The following is an 18,290-nucleotide window of genomic DNA, read 5'->3' as shown; positions in this document are numbered from 1 at the left end:
AGGATGGAGTCCAGTCCATTCCAACCTGATTCAGACCTGAATTCTAAAGGATTGGTACTGAAGGGCATATTCACATACGCGCTGCACCGCTCTGCTTTTGCTTTAATGCAAATGCTATTGCTTTTGAAGCAGAAAAAATCTTTGTTCTGTACATTTATGAATGCTCGTCGGGTTTTTAGACGTGTTCAACTCTACCCAAACTATAAGTGTTAGGGTCCAACCACTGTCCTTCTCTTGGAACTCGGCCATTTTAGATCTATCGTATTTTTTGATTAAATTTGAATATATCGTAACCAAAGTCATCTTACTGTGGAATGATTTAATTTTCAATCGCGTTTTACGTTCTTAAACTGACACATTTTGCAAATAGCTTAAAATTTATCTTTGAAGCAGTATGGAAACTGAGGCATATTTCATTATGAGAGAGCAGCGCTTTTCCCGCGTCATTTAAATATTCTCCAGGAATCCTAAGAGCCGTTCCTTCATTCGTAAACGTCTATTGTAGGTAACGTCCCATGCATAAATAATTTGCTTGACATGGCTATCTAGGGGTCGGGAAGCAAAAAATATTTGAGTTGTTCGGTACGAACATGGTGATGCCATTGGACATCAATGCTTTTTATGATGTTAAAAGTGATGTTAATAGCGGGTGTAATGTTTTTTTTTTATACTTTAGATATTTCAAACTTTTTTTAGTTGTTTTTACATTTTTACATTTTTGTTACTTGAATTAATTTTTATAAAATTTTGCAAAAATGTTGTTCACTCGGATTCTCTCAAGTCAAATAACTTCTATTCTTAAGACTCAACTAATCTTTATTCGGATCCACAAATTTCGAAGCAAAGACAAAAAAATAGTAAGTAAACACTTGACATCCTTTGTTACCCTTTCTATCCTTTTTGAAGCGTGTTCCGTCTTCGCTGTAAAACCTTTACAATAGTATCCTTTTAACTCTCCATACCCATTTAGTTGAGCTAAATGCAGATAGACTGAGTATGGGAAAATCCCTGCCCTGATGATTTTTTAAGGGGACGATCGCGGGCTACTGTCCGTTATCGGAAAAAGAAATAATTTTTTAAGTGAGGTATCTCACAAGTAAAATCACGGCTTAAATCTTTTTTAAGTGAGGATTGTGGGTGAACGTCCACGTGCGGTCCAGGACCGAACAGAGCATTAATTTTTCCGTTACGAGTCTTTTTTAAGTGAGGAACGTGGGAGAAAGGGATTACTGTTGAGCGGGATCGCTGCGGTGAGCTCTTCTTTAATTACCTCACCTATCCCTTTTTTTAAGTCAGGGGTCGTGGAAACGTACACGTGCGCCCAAGCATCGTTCCGTGAGAGCGCTTGAACACTTGTGTCACAAGTGTCTTTTAACAAGAGTGCCCAGGTTGACAGCTAACACAAATTAATTGCATTTTTATTAACCTGTTTGCCAACATCAAAGGTCCCGAAAATAGGCTTTTAATACTACTTACGCTCCAATAGCACCATTTCGTGTTTTTTTTTAAAACGACCTCCTGGTGGGGGGGGGGTAAGGTCAAATAATGCGAAAAATTACACGTTTTTGTGATTTTTTCCCCGATGATACCGTTAAAATATATTTATTTAACGAATGGTACATTAAACTATAACATTTGAAGAATGTCTTATACAATCTATATATTTATAAATGCTCTGTTTGTGTCTACTTTCTTCATAGACTTGAAAAGTTCTGAACCGTTTAAGCCCAAATTTTTACCAGCGGAATCGAAGCATTTCCTGTCAAACATTCAAAACATATTGAAATAAGGAATTGGAGATAAAAATTTTATTTTTTTGTTCAGGTTCAGTAAGAAACGAAGTCATGCCACCCAAGAAGTCGAGTTTGGGTCGTCGTACTCACAATACAGAAGAAAAAGACGTAAGAATACGAATAAGACTGACGAAGAACGGGCCTCCATCCGAAAGACTGAGCGGCTGAGAGCAATGCAGATGCACAACGCGGAATCAGTGAAAGACGAGCAGATAGACTTGAGAGAAAACGATTGAGAGTTTGGCAGTCGCGTTCTGCAGCAATCGATTTGATTCACTCTCAAAGCTCAAAGCTTCACTCACTGAAGCTTGGATGCTCCAGGAGGGAAAACATTCCTCATTACATTGATTCTGGCTACGGTTTGAGCTAACAAGGACATAGCTTTAGCTCTTGCTACATCTGGAATCGCTGCGACATTGTTACCTGGTGGGAGGACTGCTCATGCAGCGCTGAAGTTGCCGTTGAACATGCAAATCATTGAGACTCCTACGTGCAACATTTCCAGAGCATCTGGCATGGGAAAAGTATTGCAAAGATGTAAATTCATTGCGGGATGAATGCACAATGGCACACAAAAAATCGCTGGAGGCTCTCGATCGATCATTGCGAGATTTGCATGGAGCTGTCCAACCATTTGGGAATGCGTTAATATTGCTCGCAGGGGATTTCAGGCAAACGTTGCCTGTGATTTCCCGACCGACACCAGCTGACGAGATAAATGTTGGCCTAAAATATTCTATCTTGTGGCAACATGTTCGTACATTACAGTTAAAGACGAATATGCGTGTCTAGTTACAGAACAATGACTCAGCCGACGTATTCTCACGACAGCTACTGAACACGGGGAACGGAAAGCTGCCAATCAATGAGACGCCGAGAAAAATAGTATTGCCCGAGAATTTCTGTAATTTAGTTACATCGAAGGAAGGACTTATCCAAAAAGTGTTCCCCGATATCCGAATAAATTATAGGAATCACGATTGGCTCAGTGGACGAGCGATTCTCGCTGCCAAGAATAAAGATGTATACCAGCTCAATCATGTAATCCAGTCCAGCATAGAAACTGACGAAATTACATATAAGTCGATAGACCCCGTTGTGGAGGCAGAGGAAGCAGTTAATTACCCTACGGAATTTCTAAACTCACTTGATCTGCCAGGAATGCCACCACACATATTGAAATTAAAAATAGGTGTGCCGATTATCATGCTCCGAAATATAAATCAGCCGAAACTCTGCAACGGTACGCGACTCGCAGTCAAGAAATTGATGAACAACGTAGTAGAAGCAACGATCATAAATTTAGTGATCTTTCATTATCGCAACAGATTGTGTTTATATTTGAGAAGAAATTTATTATGCGTAGTAAAGGGGCCACAATTGCCCTTGATGAAAATATGTAGAATTCCCCCACAAAAGAAGGTATAGGATATATTTATATATATTTAGCCATGGAACAGGTTTTGAGGTTTGAAGATATTTCTGTTGCTTACCGAAGCATTTTCGGGAAAAGTAATCCCTAAGAATTTATTTCACATTGCTTGGGGAGCCCTGTTATGTTCTGTTACAACTGTAACGAATCGCTACACTCAAAATGAATGTTACAGGCAAGTTGTTAGCTCGAGATCGGAGCGCACGCAAGATATTTTTCCGGCTTCGGCTTGTCGGCTACGGGAGTGATGGTCTTGCTCGAATCTCGGGTTGGCTTTGCATAATTTTAAACAGAAATGAATGCATGCTACAACAAGCTTAAACCGGGACAGAGAAACAGACAACACATAAATAAAAGTTGAGGAAAAATTGAACTCTCTTCGGCTTACTTCCCCTTTTTTTTTAGCACTCCTGGTGATCTGGAGGCTTTAGTTTGCCCACCCTTCCTAAGGTCGCTCCCATCCTCAAAGCTATATAGCTTGAGCGACCCCTTTGACAAGTGCTACCCTACATCACAACGCATGCCAGCTGCGGCCAATACTCGACATTTTAAATCATTATAATAATTTTATTTAAAACTAGAAAAATATAAATTCATTACTTAAAATAGAAAACGTAGATAGAAAGTTAAACATTAAAACTTAGCATACAAATGTTAAATAAATATACGCCCTTCGACTCGATTTCGGGCATTAATAAAGAATAATGGCAAAATAATTTTGGGCAAGTTGAAGAAAAATATTATTTACGCTGACTGCAATTCAATATACATGTTGCAATGATAAAAACAACAATTAGATAAGAAAAAGCTTAGAAGCTCTCAGCATAACTACCTTTAAGCGCAATCGCCTTATGTATCAGCGTTCTTTTCTTTTCCCCTTCCCTCTTCGTTTTCCGCCGTTGGTTCGGTTAAATTTTCGGTTCTAGCTTTTACATTAACGGCTCCTGATTTGGGACATTCTCCTTTTTTCAATTTATTTCTTTTTTTTGTACTTGAAATTATTTAAATTATTACTGATACACTCACCATTTTCTTAACTCCACCGATGAAAGCGCTTTCCTCGGAAGCTAGCTGAAAGTTGGGAGGAAATGACACATGCAAAAAAAAAAAAGAAATTCACAACCAAAGGGGACGCCCTAAAAGAGACTACGAAGATAGGGGAAAAACTATCAGAAAATGACGCATTCGGCCCGCGCTATTTAATTAGATTTTTCCACTAATTTTTAAAGGAATGTAACGAAATAATATTCCTCTTTGCCGCACACTGCTCTTTACATATACATGAGTTCATTCTTCATTATCTTTTCTTTCTTGTAATTTTTCCCTAACTTAAAATTTCTATTTTGTCTTACACTAATTTTCCATATCTTTTCTTCACTGACACTGGAACAAAATGGGGCTCGAAAAATGTCCCTTTTTTTACAATTATTCGTCGCGACGTGGCATGGACTCAAATTAAACATACTTTGGCCGGGATCGCATCGCGGCGGCGAGTTCAAAACGCACGAACGAATTACATTAAACTGATTGCAATGCTTCGCCGAAATCTACGCCTACGCCGACTCTGGCATAAAAGCTCGTACGACTGCTAACGACTTCTCTTGCTTAGTTGCGCTCTCTAGAGCTGTTCGCAAAAGGGTACGAAGGTCGTCCTACAGCATTCGGCGACTAATCATTCTTTAACCACATAAATTTACAAAAAGAATATTTTCCCCAGCTCTGCTGAGCGGGGCGACGGGGAAGTCCTCCTCCAAGAATTTAGATCCAGGCGCTTAAAAGATCCATGAAGCTGCGGCGGCGTCGTTTCCTTGCCTGCCCCTTTCCTCTCCTCGGGCCTTCGAGCGGTACAAACTGCAGCCTTTAAAATTCTTAAATAAGTTCAAGCCGCCTATGCTTTTTCCTATCTGTACGCTCACCTTTCTATTCGTGGCTCAGGGACCAATAACCAAAATTGTATTCTCAGCACTTTGAACACTCGCGAATACTTTTTCGAAATTCTGTCGCCAGTCGCCAAAATATAATAGTCACTACACCTCAGCAGCCAAAAATGGAATGCTGGAAGATGACGGCGGAAAAGTGGCGGTAACCCAATGTGAAAGTGGGGGAAACGGGAAGACCATTGACAAATGCCCATTCATCCATGAAGACGCCGGCAATTTTTCATTGTTGGGAGTTGGGGGGCGACTAGCAAACACTCCTATATCTTACGATGCCAAGTTTCCCTTGCTGTTGACGAAACGCTCCCAATTTGTGCAGAGCTACGTCCGGCATTTGCACCACACAAATTTTCATGTCGCTCCTCGAGCACTTGTGAGCATCCTACGACAGCGTATTTGGACCATAAACGCTCAGGAACTCTGCAGTCAGACAGTTCGATCGTGTGTGCGGTGTTTTAAATACAAGCCCCGACTGATGACTCAAATTATGGGAAATCTTCCCGCAGAAAGACTCCGTGCTCTTCACCCATTTGCAATATGTGGCATTGATTTTTGTGGCCCTGTTTATACGACATTGAAAATCCGAGGAAGGCCCCCATATAAGTCCTACATAGCCATATTTGTTTGTTTTGCGTCCAAGGCGGTTCATTAAGAAATTGTTTCAGACCTAAGTACTGACTCTTTTTTATTGGCTTTTCTAAGGTTTATTGGTCGCCGAGGATGTCCCCAGACCGTACATTGCGACAACGCGACGAACTTCGTCGGAGCGAGTCGCCACTTCCAGGCTCTTCGCGAGAGGCTCGAGGAGCAGGCGGACGCGATTTGTGAATTCCCATCAAAAAGCGGATGCGAATTCGCGTTCACACCCCCTCGGGATCCGCACATGGGCGGACTATGGGAGGCAGGTGTGAAAACTGCCAAGCACCTACTCCTACGAGCGGTGGGCAGCGCATTCCTCAACGCAGAAGAGCTGGGGACAGTCCTCGTCGGAATCGAGGCCATCATGAACTCACGGGCCCTCGGAGCTCTCAGCAAGGACCCAAGCGACGGAGAGACACTCACTCCCGGACACCTGCTGACAGGCGGGCCCCTCTTCGCAGCACCAGCACTGCGGACCCCAGACCAGGCGGGTCTCAGCTGCTTGCGGCGATGGCGGCTTGTCTCGTCAGCCAAGCAAATGTTTTGGCGGCGATGGTCCCGGGAGTATGTGCTGGGCCTTCAAATCCGAGGCAAGTGGCACCACGAGCAGGACAATGTAAAGGAGGGACAGCTCGTCATCGTGGCAGAGGACAACCTGCCGCCTCGACAGTGGCTACTAGGACGGATCGTCGCGACGTACGCAGGGGAGGACGGCATGGTCAGGGTCGTCGATCTTAGACGGAGCGATGGAGCCATCTTCCGGAGGGCGATCCACAAGCTGGCGCCGCTTCCAGGATGTTGAAGCCGTGGAGGCGTTCAACGGGGCCGGTGTTGGCTGAGATGATCATTTGAAGTCTAGTGTAGTTAGTTTAGGGCGAAGGCGAGAGCGCAATAAAGCTCTCTCGCGCTCTTCGCGAATTCGCCTCGCCTTCGCTAACCTTAGCATAAGCAAGGCTAAGCTAAGAAATATAGATAACTCGCATTTTTTGAATTCGAAGCATCGCATCATTTTTCGTCCGTGCCAAATTCTTGCCACCACATCTCGGTCTAGTAAATTTAATTTTTAATAAATGTTGATTGAAGGGGTCAGTGGGAAGAAGAAATTAAAAGCCTTCCCAATGTTCTTTTCAATTTTAATCGGTATGTTCTTTTTGGTTATATTGTAATAATATATTAACTGATTTGCATTTATTTTCTTTACGGAAAGTATTTCCAGCTTGGAGGACCAGAGCCAGCCAGCAGAGAAGGTCCTGGCGCACGCGTTAAGTTGCGTTAAAAATAATAATAGTAAAAAACAGAATAAGAAATAAAATAATTAAATATTAATAAATTTATATTGATTTTTGTAATATTTTATGGAGGGGGTGGATAATCCTGAAAAAATACCATGGGATTCATTGGGGAATCCTGGTGGATTTTTAATTGTACTCCGCTGAGATTCCTGCAGGAATTCCTATATGATTCCTAAGCAAATTCCCCTACAATTTATACTTGTTTCCTAAGTAAATTTCCCTACAGTTCATACCTGATTCCTAAGCAAATTCCCCTACGATTCCTTGCTGATTCCGCCTGGTATTCCTCGGAGATAAGTGTCCAATTTCGCTGTGAATTCTCCTACAATTCATAAATGATTCATAAACGAATTCCCCTACGATTCCTTGGTGATTCCTATCTGATTCTACTATAAATTCACCTACGATTACTGCCTGATTCCGTCTCAAATTCCTGGATGATTCTGTTCAGAATCCCTTCCGAAATTCCCTTCTGATTCAGGGTGGAATTCGTGCCGAAATTCACGACAAATTCCTGGCAGGATTCCTTTATGATTCCCTGAAAATTCATCGGGTAGTCCGAATTCAGGTTTGCTAACGCCTACTGTATGCAAATTCCTGGATGGCTTGTATGAAAGCTCCCTAATGATTCAGGATGGAGTCCAGTCCATTCCAACCTGATTCAGACCTGAATCCTAAAGGATTGGTACTGAAGGGCATATTCACATACGCGCTGCACCGCTCTGCTTTTGCTTTAATGCAAATGCTATTGCTTTTGAAGCAGAAAATATCTTAGTTCTGTACATTTATGAATGCTCGTCGGGTTTTTAGACGTGTTCAACTCTACCCAAACTATAAGTGTTAGGGTCCAACCACTGTCCTTCTCTTGAAACTCGGCCATTTTAGATCTATCGTATTTTTTGATTAAATTTGAATATATCGTAACCAAAGTCATCTTACTGTGGAATGATTTAATTTTCAATCGCGTTTTACGTTCTTAAACTGACACATTTTGCAAATAGCTCAAAATTTATCTTTGAAGCAGTATGGAAACTGAGGCATATTTCATTATGAGAGAGCAGCGCTTTTCCCGCGTCATTTAAATATTCTCCAGGAATCCTAAGAGCCGTTCCTTCATTCGTAAACGTCTATTGTAGGTAACGTCCCATGCATAAATAATTTGCTTGACATGGCTATCTAGGGGTCGGGAAGCAAAAAATATTTGAGTTGTTCGGTACGAACATGGTGATGCCATTGGACATCAATGCTTTTTATGATGTTAAAAGTGATGTTAATAGCGGGTGTAATGTTTTTTTTTTATACTTTAGATATTTCAAACTTTTTTTAGTTGTTTTTACATTTTTATGTTACTTGAATTAATTTTTATAAAATTTTGCAAAAATGTTGTTCACTCGGATTCTCTCAAGTCAAATAACTTCTATTCTTAAGACTCAACTAATCTATATTCGGATCCACAAATTTCGAAGCAAAGACAAAAAAATAGTAAGTAAACACTTGACATCCTTTGTTACCCTTTCTATCCTTTTTGAAGCGTGTTCCGTCTTCGCTGTAAAACCTTTACAATAGTATCCTTTTAACTCTCCATACCCATTTAGTTGAGCTAAATGCAGATAGACTGAGTATGGGAAAATCCCTGCCCTGATGATTTTTTAAGGGGACGATCGCGGGCTACTGTCCGTTATCGGAAAAAGAAATAATTTTTCAAGTGAGGTATCTCACAAGTAAAATCACGGCTTAAATCTTTTTAAAGTGAGGATTGTGGGTGAACGTCCACGTGCGGTCCAGGACCGAACAGAGCATTAATTATTCCGTTACGAGTCTTTTTTAAGTGAGGAACGTGGGAGAAAGGGATTACTGTGGAGCGGGATCGCTGCGGTGAGCTCTTCTTTAATTACCTCACCTATCCCTTTTTTTAAGTCAGGGGTCGTGGAAACGTACACGTGCGCCCAAGCATCGTTCCGTGAGAGCGCTTGAACACTTGTGTCACAAGTGTCTTTTAACAAGAGTGCCCAGGTTGACAGCTAACACAAATTAATTGCATTTTTATTAACCTGTTTGCCAACATCAAAGGTCCCGAAAATAGGCTTTTAATACTACTTACGCTCCAATAGCACCATTTCGTTTTTTGTTTGAAAACGACCACCTGGTGGGGGGGGGGTAAGGTCAAATAATGCGAAAAATTACACGTTTTTGTGATTTTTTCCCCGATGATACCGTTAAAATATATTTATTTAACGAATGGTACATTAAACTATAACATTTGAAGAATGTCTTATACAATCTATATATTTATAAATGCTCTGTTTGTGTCTACTTTCTTCATAGACTTGAAAAGTTCTGAACCGTTTAAGCCCAAATTTTTACCAGCGGAATCGAAGCATTTCCTGTCAAACATTCAAAACATATTGAAATAAGGAATTGGAGATAAAAATTTTATTTTTTTGTTCAGGTTCAGTAAGAAACGAAGTCATGCCACCCAAGAAGTCGAGTTTGGGTCGTCGTACTCACAATACAGAAGAAAAAGACATAAGAATACGAATAAGACTGACGAAGAACGGGCCTCCATCCGAAAGACTGAGCGGCTGAGAGCAATGCAGATGCACAACGCGGAATCAGTGAAAGACGAGCAGATAGACTTGAGAGAAAACGATTGAGAGTTTGGCAGTCGCGTTCTGCAGCAATCGATTTGATTCACTCTCAAAGCTCAAAGCTTCACTCACTGAAGCTTGGATGCTCCAGGAGGGAAAACATTCCTCATTACATTGATTCTGGCTACGGTTTGAGCTAACAAGGACATAGCTTTAGCTCTTGCTACATCTGGAATCGCTGCGACATTGTTACCTGGTGGGAGGACTGCTCATGCAGCGCTGAAGTTGCCGTTGAACATGCAAATCATTGAGACTCCTACGTGCAACATTTCCAGAGCATCTGGCATGGGAAAAGTATTGCAAAGATGTAAATTCATTGCGGGATGAATGCACAATGGCACACAAAAAATCGCTGGAGGCTCTCGATCGATCATTGCGAGATTTGCATGGAGCTGTCCAACCATTTGGGAATGCGTTAATATTGCTCGCAGGGGATTTCAGGCAAACGTTGCCTGTGATTTCCCGACCGACACCAGCTGACGAGATAAATGTTGGCCTAAAATATTCTATCTTGTGGCAACATGTTCGTACATTACAGTTAAAGACGAATATGCGTGTCTAGTTACAGAACAATGACTCAGCCGACGTATTCTCACGACAGCTACTGAACACGGGGAACGGAAAGCTGCCAATCAATGAGACGCCGAGAAAAATAGTATTGCCCGAGAATTTCTGTAATTTAGTTACATCGAAGGAAGGACTTATCCAAAAAGTGTTCCCCGATATCCGAATAAATTATAGGAATCACGATTGGCTCAGTGGACGAGCGATTCTCGCTGCCAAGAATAAAGATGTATACCAGCTCAATCATGTAATCCAGTCCAGCATAGAAACTGACGAAATTACATATAAGTCGATAGACCCCGTTGTGGAGGCAGAGGAAGCAGTTAATTACCCTACGGAATTTCTAAACTCACTTGATCTGCCTGGAATGCCACCACACATATTGAAATTAAAAATAGGTGTGCCGATTATCATGCTCCGAAATATAAATCAGCCGAAACTCTGCAACGGTACGCGACTCGCAGTCAAGAAATTGATGAACAACGTAGTAGAAGCAACGATCATAAATTTAGTGATCTTTCATTATCGCAACAGATTGTGTTTATATTTGAGAAGAAATTTATTATGCGTAGTAAAGGGGCCACAATTGCCCTTGATGAAAATATGTAGAATTCCCCCACAAAAGAAGGTATAGGATATATTTATATATATTTAGCCATGGAACAGGTTTTGAGGTTTGAAGATATTTCTGTTGCTTACCGAAGCATTTTCGGGAAAAGTAATCCCTAAGAATTTATTTCACATTGCTTGGGGAGCCCTGTTATGTTCTGTTACAACTGTAACGAATCGCTACACTCAAAATGAATGTTACAGGCAAGTTGTTAGCTCGAGATCGGAGCGCACGCAAGATATTTTTCCGGCTTCGGCTTGTCGGCTACGGGAGTGATGGTCTTGCTCGAATCTCGGGTTGGCTTTGCATAATTTTAAACAGAAATGAATGCATGCTACAACAAGCTTAAACCGGGACAGAGAAACAGACAACACATAAATAAAATTTGAGGAAAAATTGAACTCTCTTCGGCTTACTTCCCCTTTTTTTTTAGCACTCCTGGTGATCTGGAGGCTTTAGTTTGCCCACCCTTCCTAAGGTCGCTCCCATCCTCAAAGCTATATAGCTTGAGCGACCCCTTTGACAAGTGCTACCCTACATCACAACGCATGCCAGCTGCGGCCAATACTCGACATTTTAAATCATTATAATAATTTTATTTAAAACTAGAAAAATATAAATTCATTACTTAAAATAGAAAACGTAGATAGAAAGTTAAACATTAAAACTTAGCATACAAATGTTAAATAAATATACGCCCTTCGACTCGATTTCGGGCATTAATAAAGAATAATGGCAAAATAATTTTGGGCAAGTTGAAGAAAAATATTATTTACGCTGACTGCAATTTAATATACATGTTGCAATGATAAAAACAACAATTAGATAAGAAAAAGCTTAGAAGCTCTCAGCATAACTACCTTTAAGCGCAATCGCCTTATGTATCAGCGTTCTTTTCTTTTCCCCTTCCCTCTTCGTTTTCCGCCGTTGGTTCGGTTAAATTTTCGGTTCTAGCTTTTACATTAACGGCTCCTGATTTGGGACATTCTCCTTTTTTCAATTTATTTCTTTTTTTTTGTACTTGAAATTATTTAAATTATTTCTGATACACTCACCATTTTCTTAACTCCACCGATGAAAGCGCTTTCCTCGGAAGCTAGCTGAAAGTTGGGAGGAAATGACACATGCAAAAAAAAAAGAAATTCACAACCAAAGGGGACGCCCTAAAAGAGACTACGAAGATAGGGGAAAAACTATCAGAAAATGACGCATTCGGCCCGCGCTATTTAATTAGATTTTTCCACTAATTTTTAAAGGAATGTAACGAAATAATATTCCTCTTTGCCGCACACTGCTCTTTACATATACATGAGTTCATTCTTCATTATCTTTTCTTTCTTGTAATTTTTCCCTAACTTAAAATTTCTATTTTGTCTTACACTAATTTTCCATATCTTTTCTTCACTGACACTGGAACCAAATGGGGCTCGAAAAATGTCCCTTTTTTTACAATTATTCGTCGCGACGGGGCATGGACTCAAATTAAACATACTTTGGCCGGGATCGCATCGCGGCGGCGAGTTCAAAACGAACGAACGAATTACATTAAACTGATTGCAATGCTTCGCCGAAATCTACGCCTACGCCGACTCTGGCATAAAAGCTCGTACGACTGCTAACGACTTCTCTTGCTTAGTTGCGCTCTCTAGAGCTGTTCGCAAAAGGGTACGAAGGTCGTCCTACAGCATTCGGCGACTAATCATTCTTTAACCACATAAATTTACAAAAAGAATATTTTCCCCAGCTCTGCTGAGCGGGGCGACGGGGAAGTCCTCCTCCAAGAATTTAGATCCAGGCGCTTAAAAGATCCATGAAGCTGCGGCGGCGTCGTTTCCTTGCCTGCCCCTTTCCTCTCCTCGGGCCTTCGAGCGGTACAAACTGCAGCCTTTAAAATTCTTAAATAAGTTCAAGCCGCCTATGCTTTTTCCTATCTGTACGCTCACCTTTCTATTCGTGGCTCAGGGACCAATAACCAAAATTGTATTCTCAGCACTTTGAACACTCGCGAATACTTTTTCGAAATTCTGTCGCCAGTCGCCAAAATATAATAGTCACTACACCTCAGCAGCCAAAAATGGAATGCTGGAAGATGACGCCGGAAAAGTGGCGGTAACCCAATGTGAAAGTGGGGGAAACGGGAAGACCATTGACCATTGGCATCAGCGAACTCACAAATGCGGGCGCAGCCCATCGACTGGTCCATCGAAGAAGTTATCCAGTACATAGAGAGTAACGACATCACCCTTGCAGTGCACGGTGACCTCTTCAGAAAGCATGAAATCGATGGAAAAGCTTTATTATTACTAAATTCAGAGATGATGATGAAGTACATGGGCCTGAAGCTAGGACCAGCCTTAAAAATCTGCAATTTCGTCAATAAGGTCAACGGTCGTCGAAATAATTTGGCGCTTTAAACGGTACCACAAGTTACAAGAACAGAACTTGTTTTACATAGAAGTTGTTAACAAACTAGTACCTCTCCCTAACGTAAAAGCAAACATAAACATGAACGAAATGTATTCATATAGATATTTTGTGTTGGCCATTCAAGAAGAAAAAGTACACTCACGCTCTTTTTTATATCAATATTATAAATGAAACAGACGCGCAAATCGAAACGCAACGCAAATTCACGATGTAAACAACCATTTAAAACAGTCACATTAACAAATTATAGACTACCATGAAGCCGGTTTTCAAAGAATCGTAACAGATTTCCTTTTTCACTTTTAGTATTGGATGAAACACGCCTTAGAAGTAGGTACCTTATACATGTATAAATATTTACTTTACCTTGTAAGAAGAGCACCCTTTCATAATAATTATATCAAATTAAGTTGAGACTCTTTGCTCGAATTAAGTTTAAAAATTTATTTCCACATTACCCAGTTAAAAAACGTACGTACGTACGTATCGTATATGTATACATATATATTTATCATTTTAACAATCCAAATCATTCATCGATTCATTTCCTTTTTTTGAAAACCGGAGCTTGGCTACCAAAACACAATGCTGCACATACATGATATTTATTACACACAAACACGCCCATTTAGGCACAAAACCTATCCAACGCAAAATAAATGATATTTAACATTAGAATATAGACCACAAAATAGCAAACAAAACAAATACATATATAGGGTAAGTGTACATATTTTACATATAATTTTGTAATTATGTATCAATTTTTAGTCCTTAGATAAATATACGCAGCAGACTTAAGTAACTTCGTAACATAAGAAACGCTTCCTTTCAAAGTTTTGCAATATAATTATGCGATATAAAGATTCGATCGTGTAAAAATATTGCGTTGTCTCATTATGTTTACCAGCAACCACTTACAAATACAAGACACGAACTGTATATACCATTACGTAATAAATACATTACATTTGTTCTATTTTCAAATGCCTCTGTTGTTCTCTCACCCGATCTTTCGTGCCATAGCCGACCTACACTTGCTGTACTGGCAAAGCCGCCTTTCGACATATGATCGACCAACAGATGGCGCTAATAAAAAGTATCTTATACCGAGCAAGCGCTACAAAAAACCCCCCTAGCAAGATCAGGCTTGGGGATCAACACTCCAAGACTGATAAACAGCTTGCGAGGCTACTGCTTTATATCCTTGGCGTGGAATCGGCCTACGTAACGCCCCTGCTAATCTTCAAGATCATAGTAAACTTGTCCAAACTTATCTCTTACTCTAGCTTTTCTGAAAGACGGACCCAACTTTGCGTTGTACCCAGCTGCGAAATTGCTCTGCTTAAAGTTCCTTCGATAAACTTCTTGGCCTTTACTAAAAGATACTTCCTTCAATCGCAGATTATATCTTCTTTTATTGTTTTCGAATTGGTTTTTCATTATCTCCGATGCTTTGCTGGGAGCAAGTTCTAAAGAATCCTCTTTCGTGAACGCCAAAGACATATCTTCAAGCAAACTAAGAGCTCTCAACATCTTATACGTTGCACCTGATGAAATGAAATGCTGCCCGAAAATCATATAATAGGGTGAAGTGCCTAAACTAGAGAGAACCGCTGATCTGAGAGCACAGCAGATGCTGCTTAGCTGCTCGTCCCAATCCTTCATGGCAGCTATTACCGATCAATTTACCCTCTCGGATGCATTAGCTTGTGGCGAGTAAACGGCGGTAAAAGTGTGTGAAATTTTTTACTCCCTCAACAGCTTTTGGAACAATTCTGATTTAAATTGAGATCCATTATCTGAAACAATAGTCTCTGGAACCCCAAAAATATGGAATAAATCATCCTGCATATATTTCACAACCACGTCCGTTATCAATTTCTTCACCGCCTTCAGAAAAACGAATTTGCTGTAGTGATCTAGCTCGATAAATATGGCCACATTTCTACTTCTTGACCTAGGATACGGGATACGTAAAGTTTTTGGAAAGGCCTCGCGGACTCTGGTGCTACTCCCATAGGTGGTCTTAAAGTGCTATTGGGAGCCTTGGTCATCTTACAGATGTCGCACGCCTGAATATATTCCTTCACATCCTTCACCAGTCTTGGCCAATAATAATACCTCCTTAATCTCTCTAGAGTTTTATGGACACCTCCATGTGACGCTAAAGGATCATCATGAGCCTTTTTAAGAACTTCGGGCACCAAGCCCGCCGGAATCCATAGTTTCCAACAAAAACTGTCATGCATAGGATCCCCTGTTAAATGCTCTGTCTTCCTATAGAGAAATCCGTCCGCTACTTTTAAATCTGGCAGACTGCTAGCGTTAGCCTCAACCTTTTTGATCAACTCTATATAGTCAGGATCAAGAAAATGTGCAGATTCTAAATCAACTAATAATCCATGACTCGCATCTACGGCAGCTATCTCTTCCTCATTGACTCGGGATAACGCGTCAGGGACTATGTTCAGCTTACCACTTCGATGCTCAATTTTGAACGTGAATCCTTGAAGTTTCAACGCCCACCGAGCAAGCCTGGAGTTCAAATCCGTTTGGGACATCAACCATTTGAGGGACGCATGATCCGTGATGACTGTAAAGTCATGGCCCTCCACATAAGCTCGAAATCGTTTTATGCAAATAATTGCCGCCAAACATTCCTTTTCGCTAACCGTGTACGACTTTTGAGCCTTGTTTAACTTTTTTGAAACAAATGCTATCGGGCATTCTTCACCACTTTCTTTCTGAATGTAAAATGGTTTACTAAAATCCGGACTACGAAGCACTGGAGCCGAGCAAAGCATTTCCTTTAACTTAGTAAACGCTTCTTCTCCTTCCGGAGTCATTACAAACTTCTGCCTAGGCTTTAAGAGGTCTGTCAAAGGAGCTGATACAGCTGCAAAATTACTAATGAATTTCCGGTACCATCCAACCATTCCGAGAAATCTTCTCAGTGCCTTCAAAGATCGTGGCAGTGGAAAATCCGTCATTGCCGATATTTTTTCGGGGTCAGTTCGAACTACTCCCTCGCCCACAATATGGTCCAAATATTTAACGCTTTTCATGCAAAATTTGCTCTTCTCCACATTCAAAGTTAATCCAGCGGCCCTTATGCGACTGGAAACCGTTTCTAAAACCTTTAAATGACCCTCAAAACTATCTGAGATAATTAAGAGATCATCTAGATACACAAAGACTTAATTTCTTAATTCTGCGGGTATCACCTTATCCATCAACCTTGTCATCGTCTGCGAAGCATTAGTTAAACCGAAAGGCATTACCTTGTTTTATCGCGCGACTGCGGATCTAACGGAATTTGCCAATAGGCGTCCTTGAGATCCAGACTTGAAATAAAATTTGCTTTGGGAAGACGACTCAATATGGCATCAATTTGTGGCAAAGGGTACGCATCTTTCTTAGTTACCGCGTTTACCTTTCTGCTATCGAGGCAAAGTCGTACTTTTCCTGGCTTCTGCACCAAAACAACGGGCGAAGACCAAGGACTGTCCGATTCCTCAATTACGCCTAGCTGAATCATACGGTTGACTTCTTCGTAAAGCAACTTTTACACAGCTGGCGAAACTGGAAAATGCCTCTGTTTCACAGGCTTGGCATCTCCTACATCGATAGAATGAGAAAGCATGCTCGTTTTTCCCAGACCTAAAACCTAAAGATGGAAACTGCCTAATGACTGACTGCAATTTAGACTGCTAGATGTCAGACAAAACATGGGCATCACTACATAATTCATTTATATTCATTTCAGGGGGCAAAAGTTCGAAATTGGTCCAAAAGTCAAGACCCAAATACAGGTCCTGACTCAGAGAAGGAATAATATATAAATCAAGCTCACGTATCTTTCCCTCATACAGAAATGGAGTCTTTAATCGGCCTACCACTTTTTGCTGTTGGCCATCGGCTGTATTAACTGTAGTTGCCACCACTTTTGAACGCCATTCTCTGTTTAATAATTTGATTGGCTAAATTCCCACCGACGGTACTCATGGATGCACCAGTATCTAAAAGGCCGAGCACCAAGCTGCCTAGAATTTGAACCTCTGCGTACGGCATGCTATGTATCTGATAGCATTTATCGTTTCAGCCGCTCGCCAAAAGTCTCTCATTCTTTTTGCATTTCGAGAATAAGTCCTAACTGGGTTTATTGATAAGTCCGGTAATTGTCTGTGCTGTATTTGCTGATGCCAAAAATTGTTGCATCAGTAGCTGCCTCCTCTAAGCTTGTATTCATTGCTGACTGACATCGGAATTCGCTGGCTTGTTTCGGAGAACACACGGCTGTTGTCGGGGTCGGCTTGTAAGAATTAGGGGTACCGCAACCGTAACAGAATATTTCCCGTCTTTCCTCACAATCGTGATACCGGTGCCCTTCCTTTCTACAATTCCAGCATACCAATGCTAGAGCATCTACCTCTGCTACCTGCTCAACGTCCGAGAATTCAGCTGCATCATCCGACAGATACTCCTGCACAAGTTCAAATACTTGCTTCCGAAAAGGAACAGGTTTCTGATACCCATACGTACGCTTCACATCTTCGAGGAAACCTTCCCTACGCCGCCAGATATCTCGAAGCTTTTGGACTGAGTCTATGCTCACATTCAACAAGAGTTTCTATCAGATCTTTCTCTGGCATGGGAACTGTTAGACAGTCTGGGATCTGTACCACAGCATCGTAAAAAGAGTCAAAACTTTCCCTCTCTCTCTGCTTTCTGTCACGAATTGCCTCTCTCAGATCCACATCCGTACGCGTATCTCGGAACTGCTTTCGTAAAGCTTCGGTAAGCAAATCCCACCTGGAACGATCGGATTCTTTATGAAACCGCCAATAAAACTCTCGCGCTTGTCCCTCGAAGTACGCTGGCATTTCCGCAAATTAAATTAAATTAATTAGAAAAAGCTGACGTGGGCCTGTCTGGGATTTCAATA

The 18,290-nt window shown here is 41.0% G+C and overlaps 1 protein-coding gene across 1 annotated transcript; it reads left to right on the top strand.

Annotated features, from left to right (window-relative positions):
- The first annotated feature begins 590 nt into the window (after nt 1–590).
- On the top strand, nt 591–6,603 carry LOC147644243 (uncharacterized). The gene is made up of 2 exons (XM_086829490.1): nt 591–649; nt 5,865–6,603. Exons 1-2 carry the CDS (start codon nt 591–593, stop codon nt 6,601–6,603), a joined length of 798 nt encoding a protein of 265 aa, XP_086685616.1.
- Nucleotides 6,604–18,290: the final 11,687 nt, after the last annotated feature.

The sequence above is a fragment of the Drosophila serrata genome, unplaced genomic scaffold (genome assembly GCF_035046125.1).
Source record: "Drosophila serrata isolate PLE 108 unplaced genomic scaffold, ASM3504612v1 contig_208, whole genome shotgun sequence".
NCBI classification, from domain to species: domain Eukaryota; kingdom Metazoa; phylum Arthropoda; class Insecta; order Diptera; family Drosophilidae; genus Drosophila; species Drosophila serrata.
This window is presented reverse-complemented; position numbering and strand designations above follow the sequence as displayed.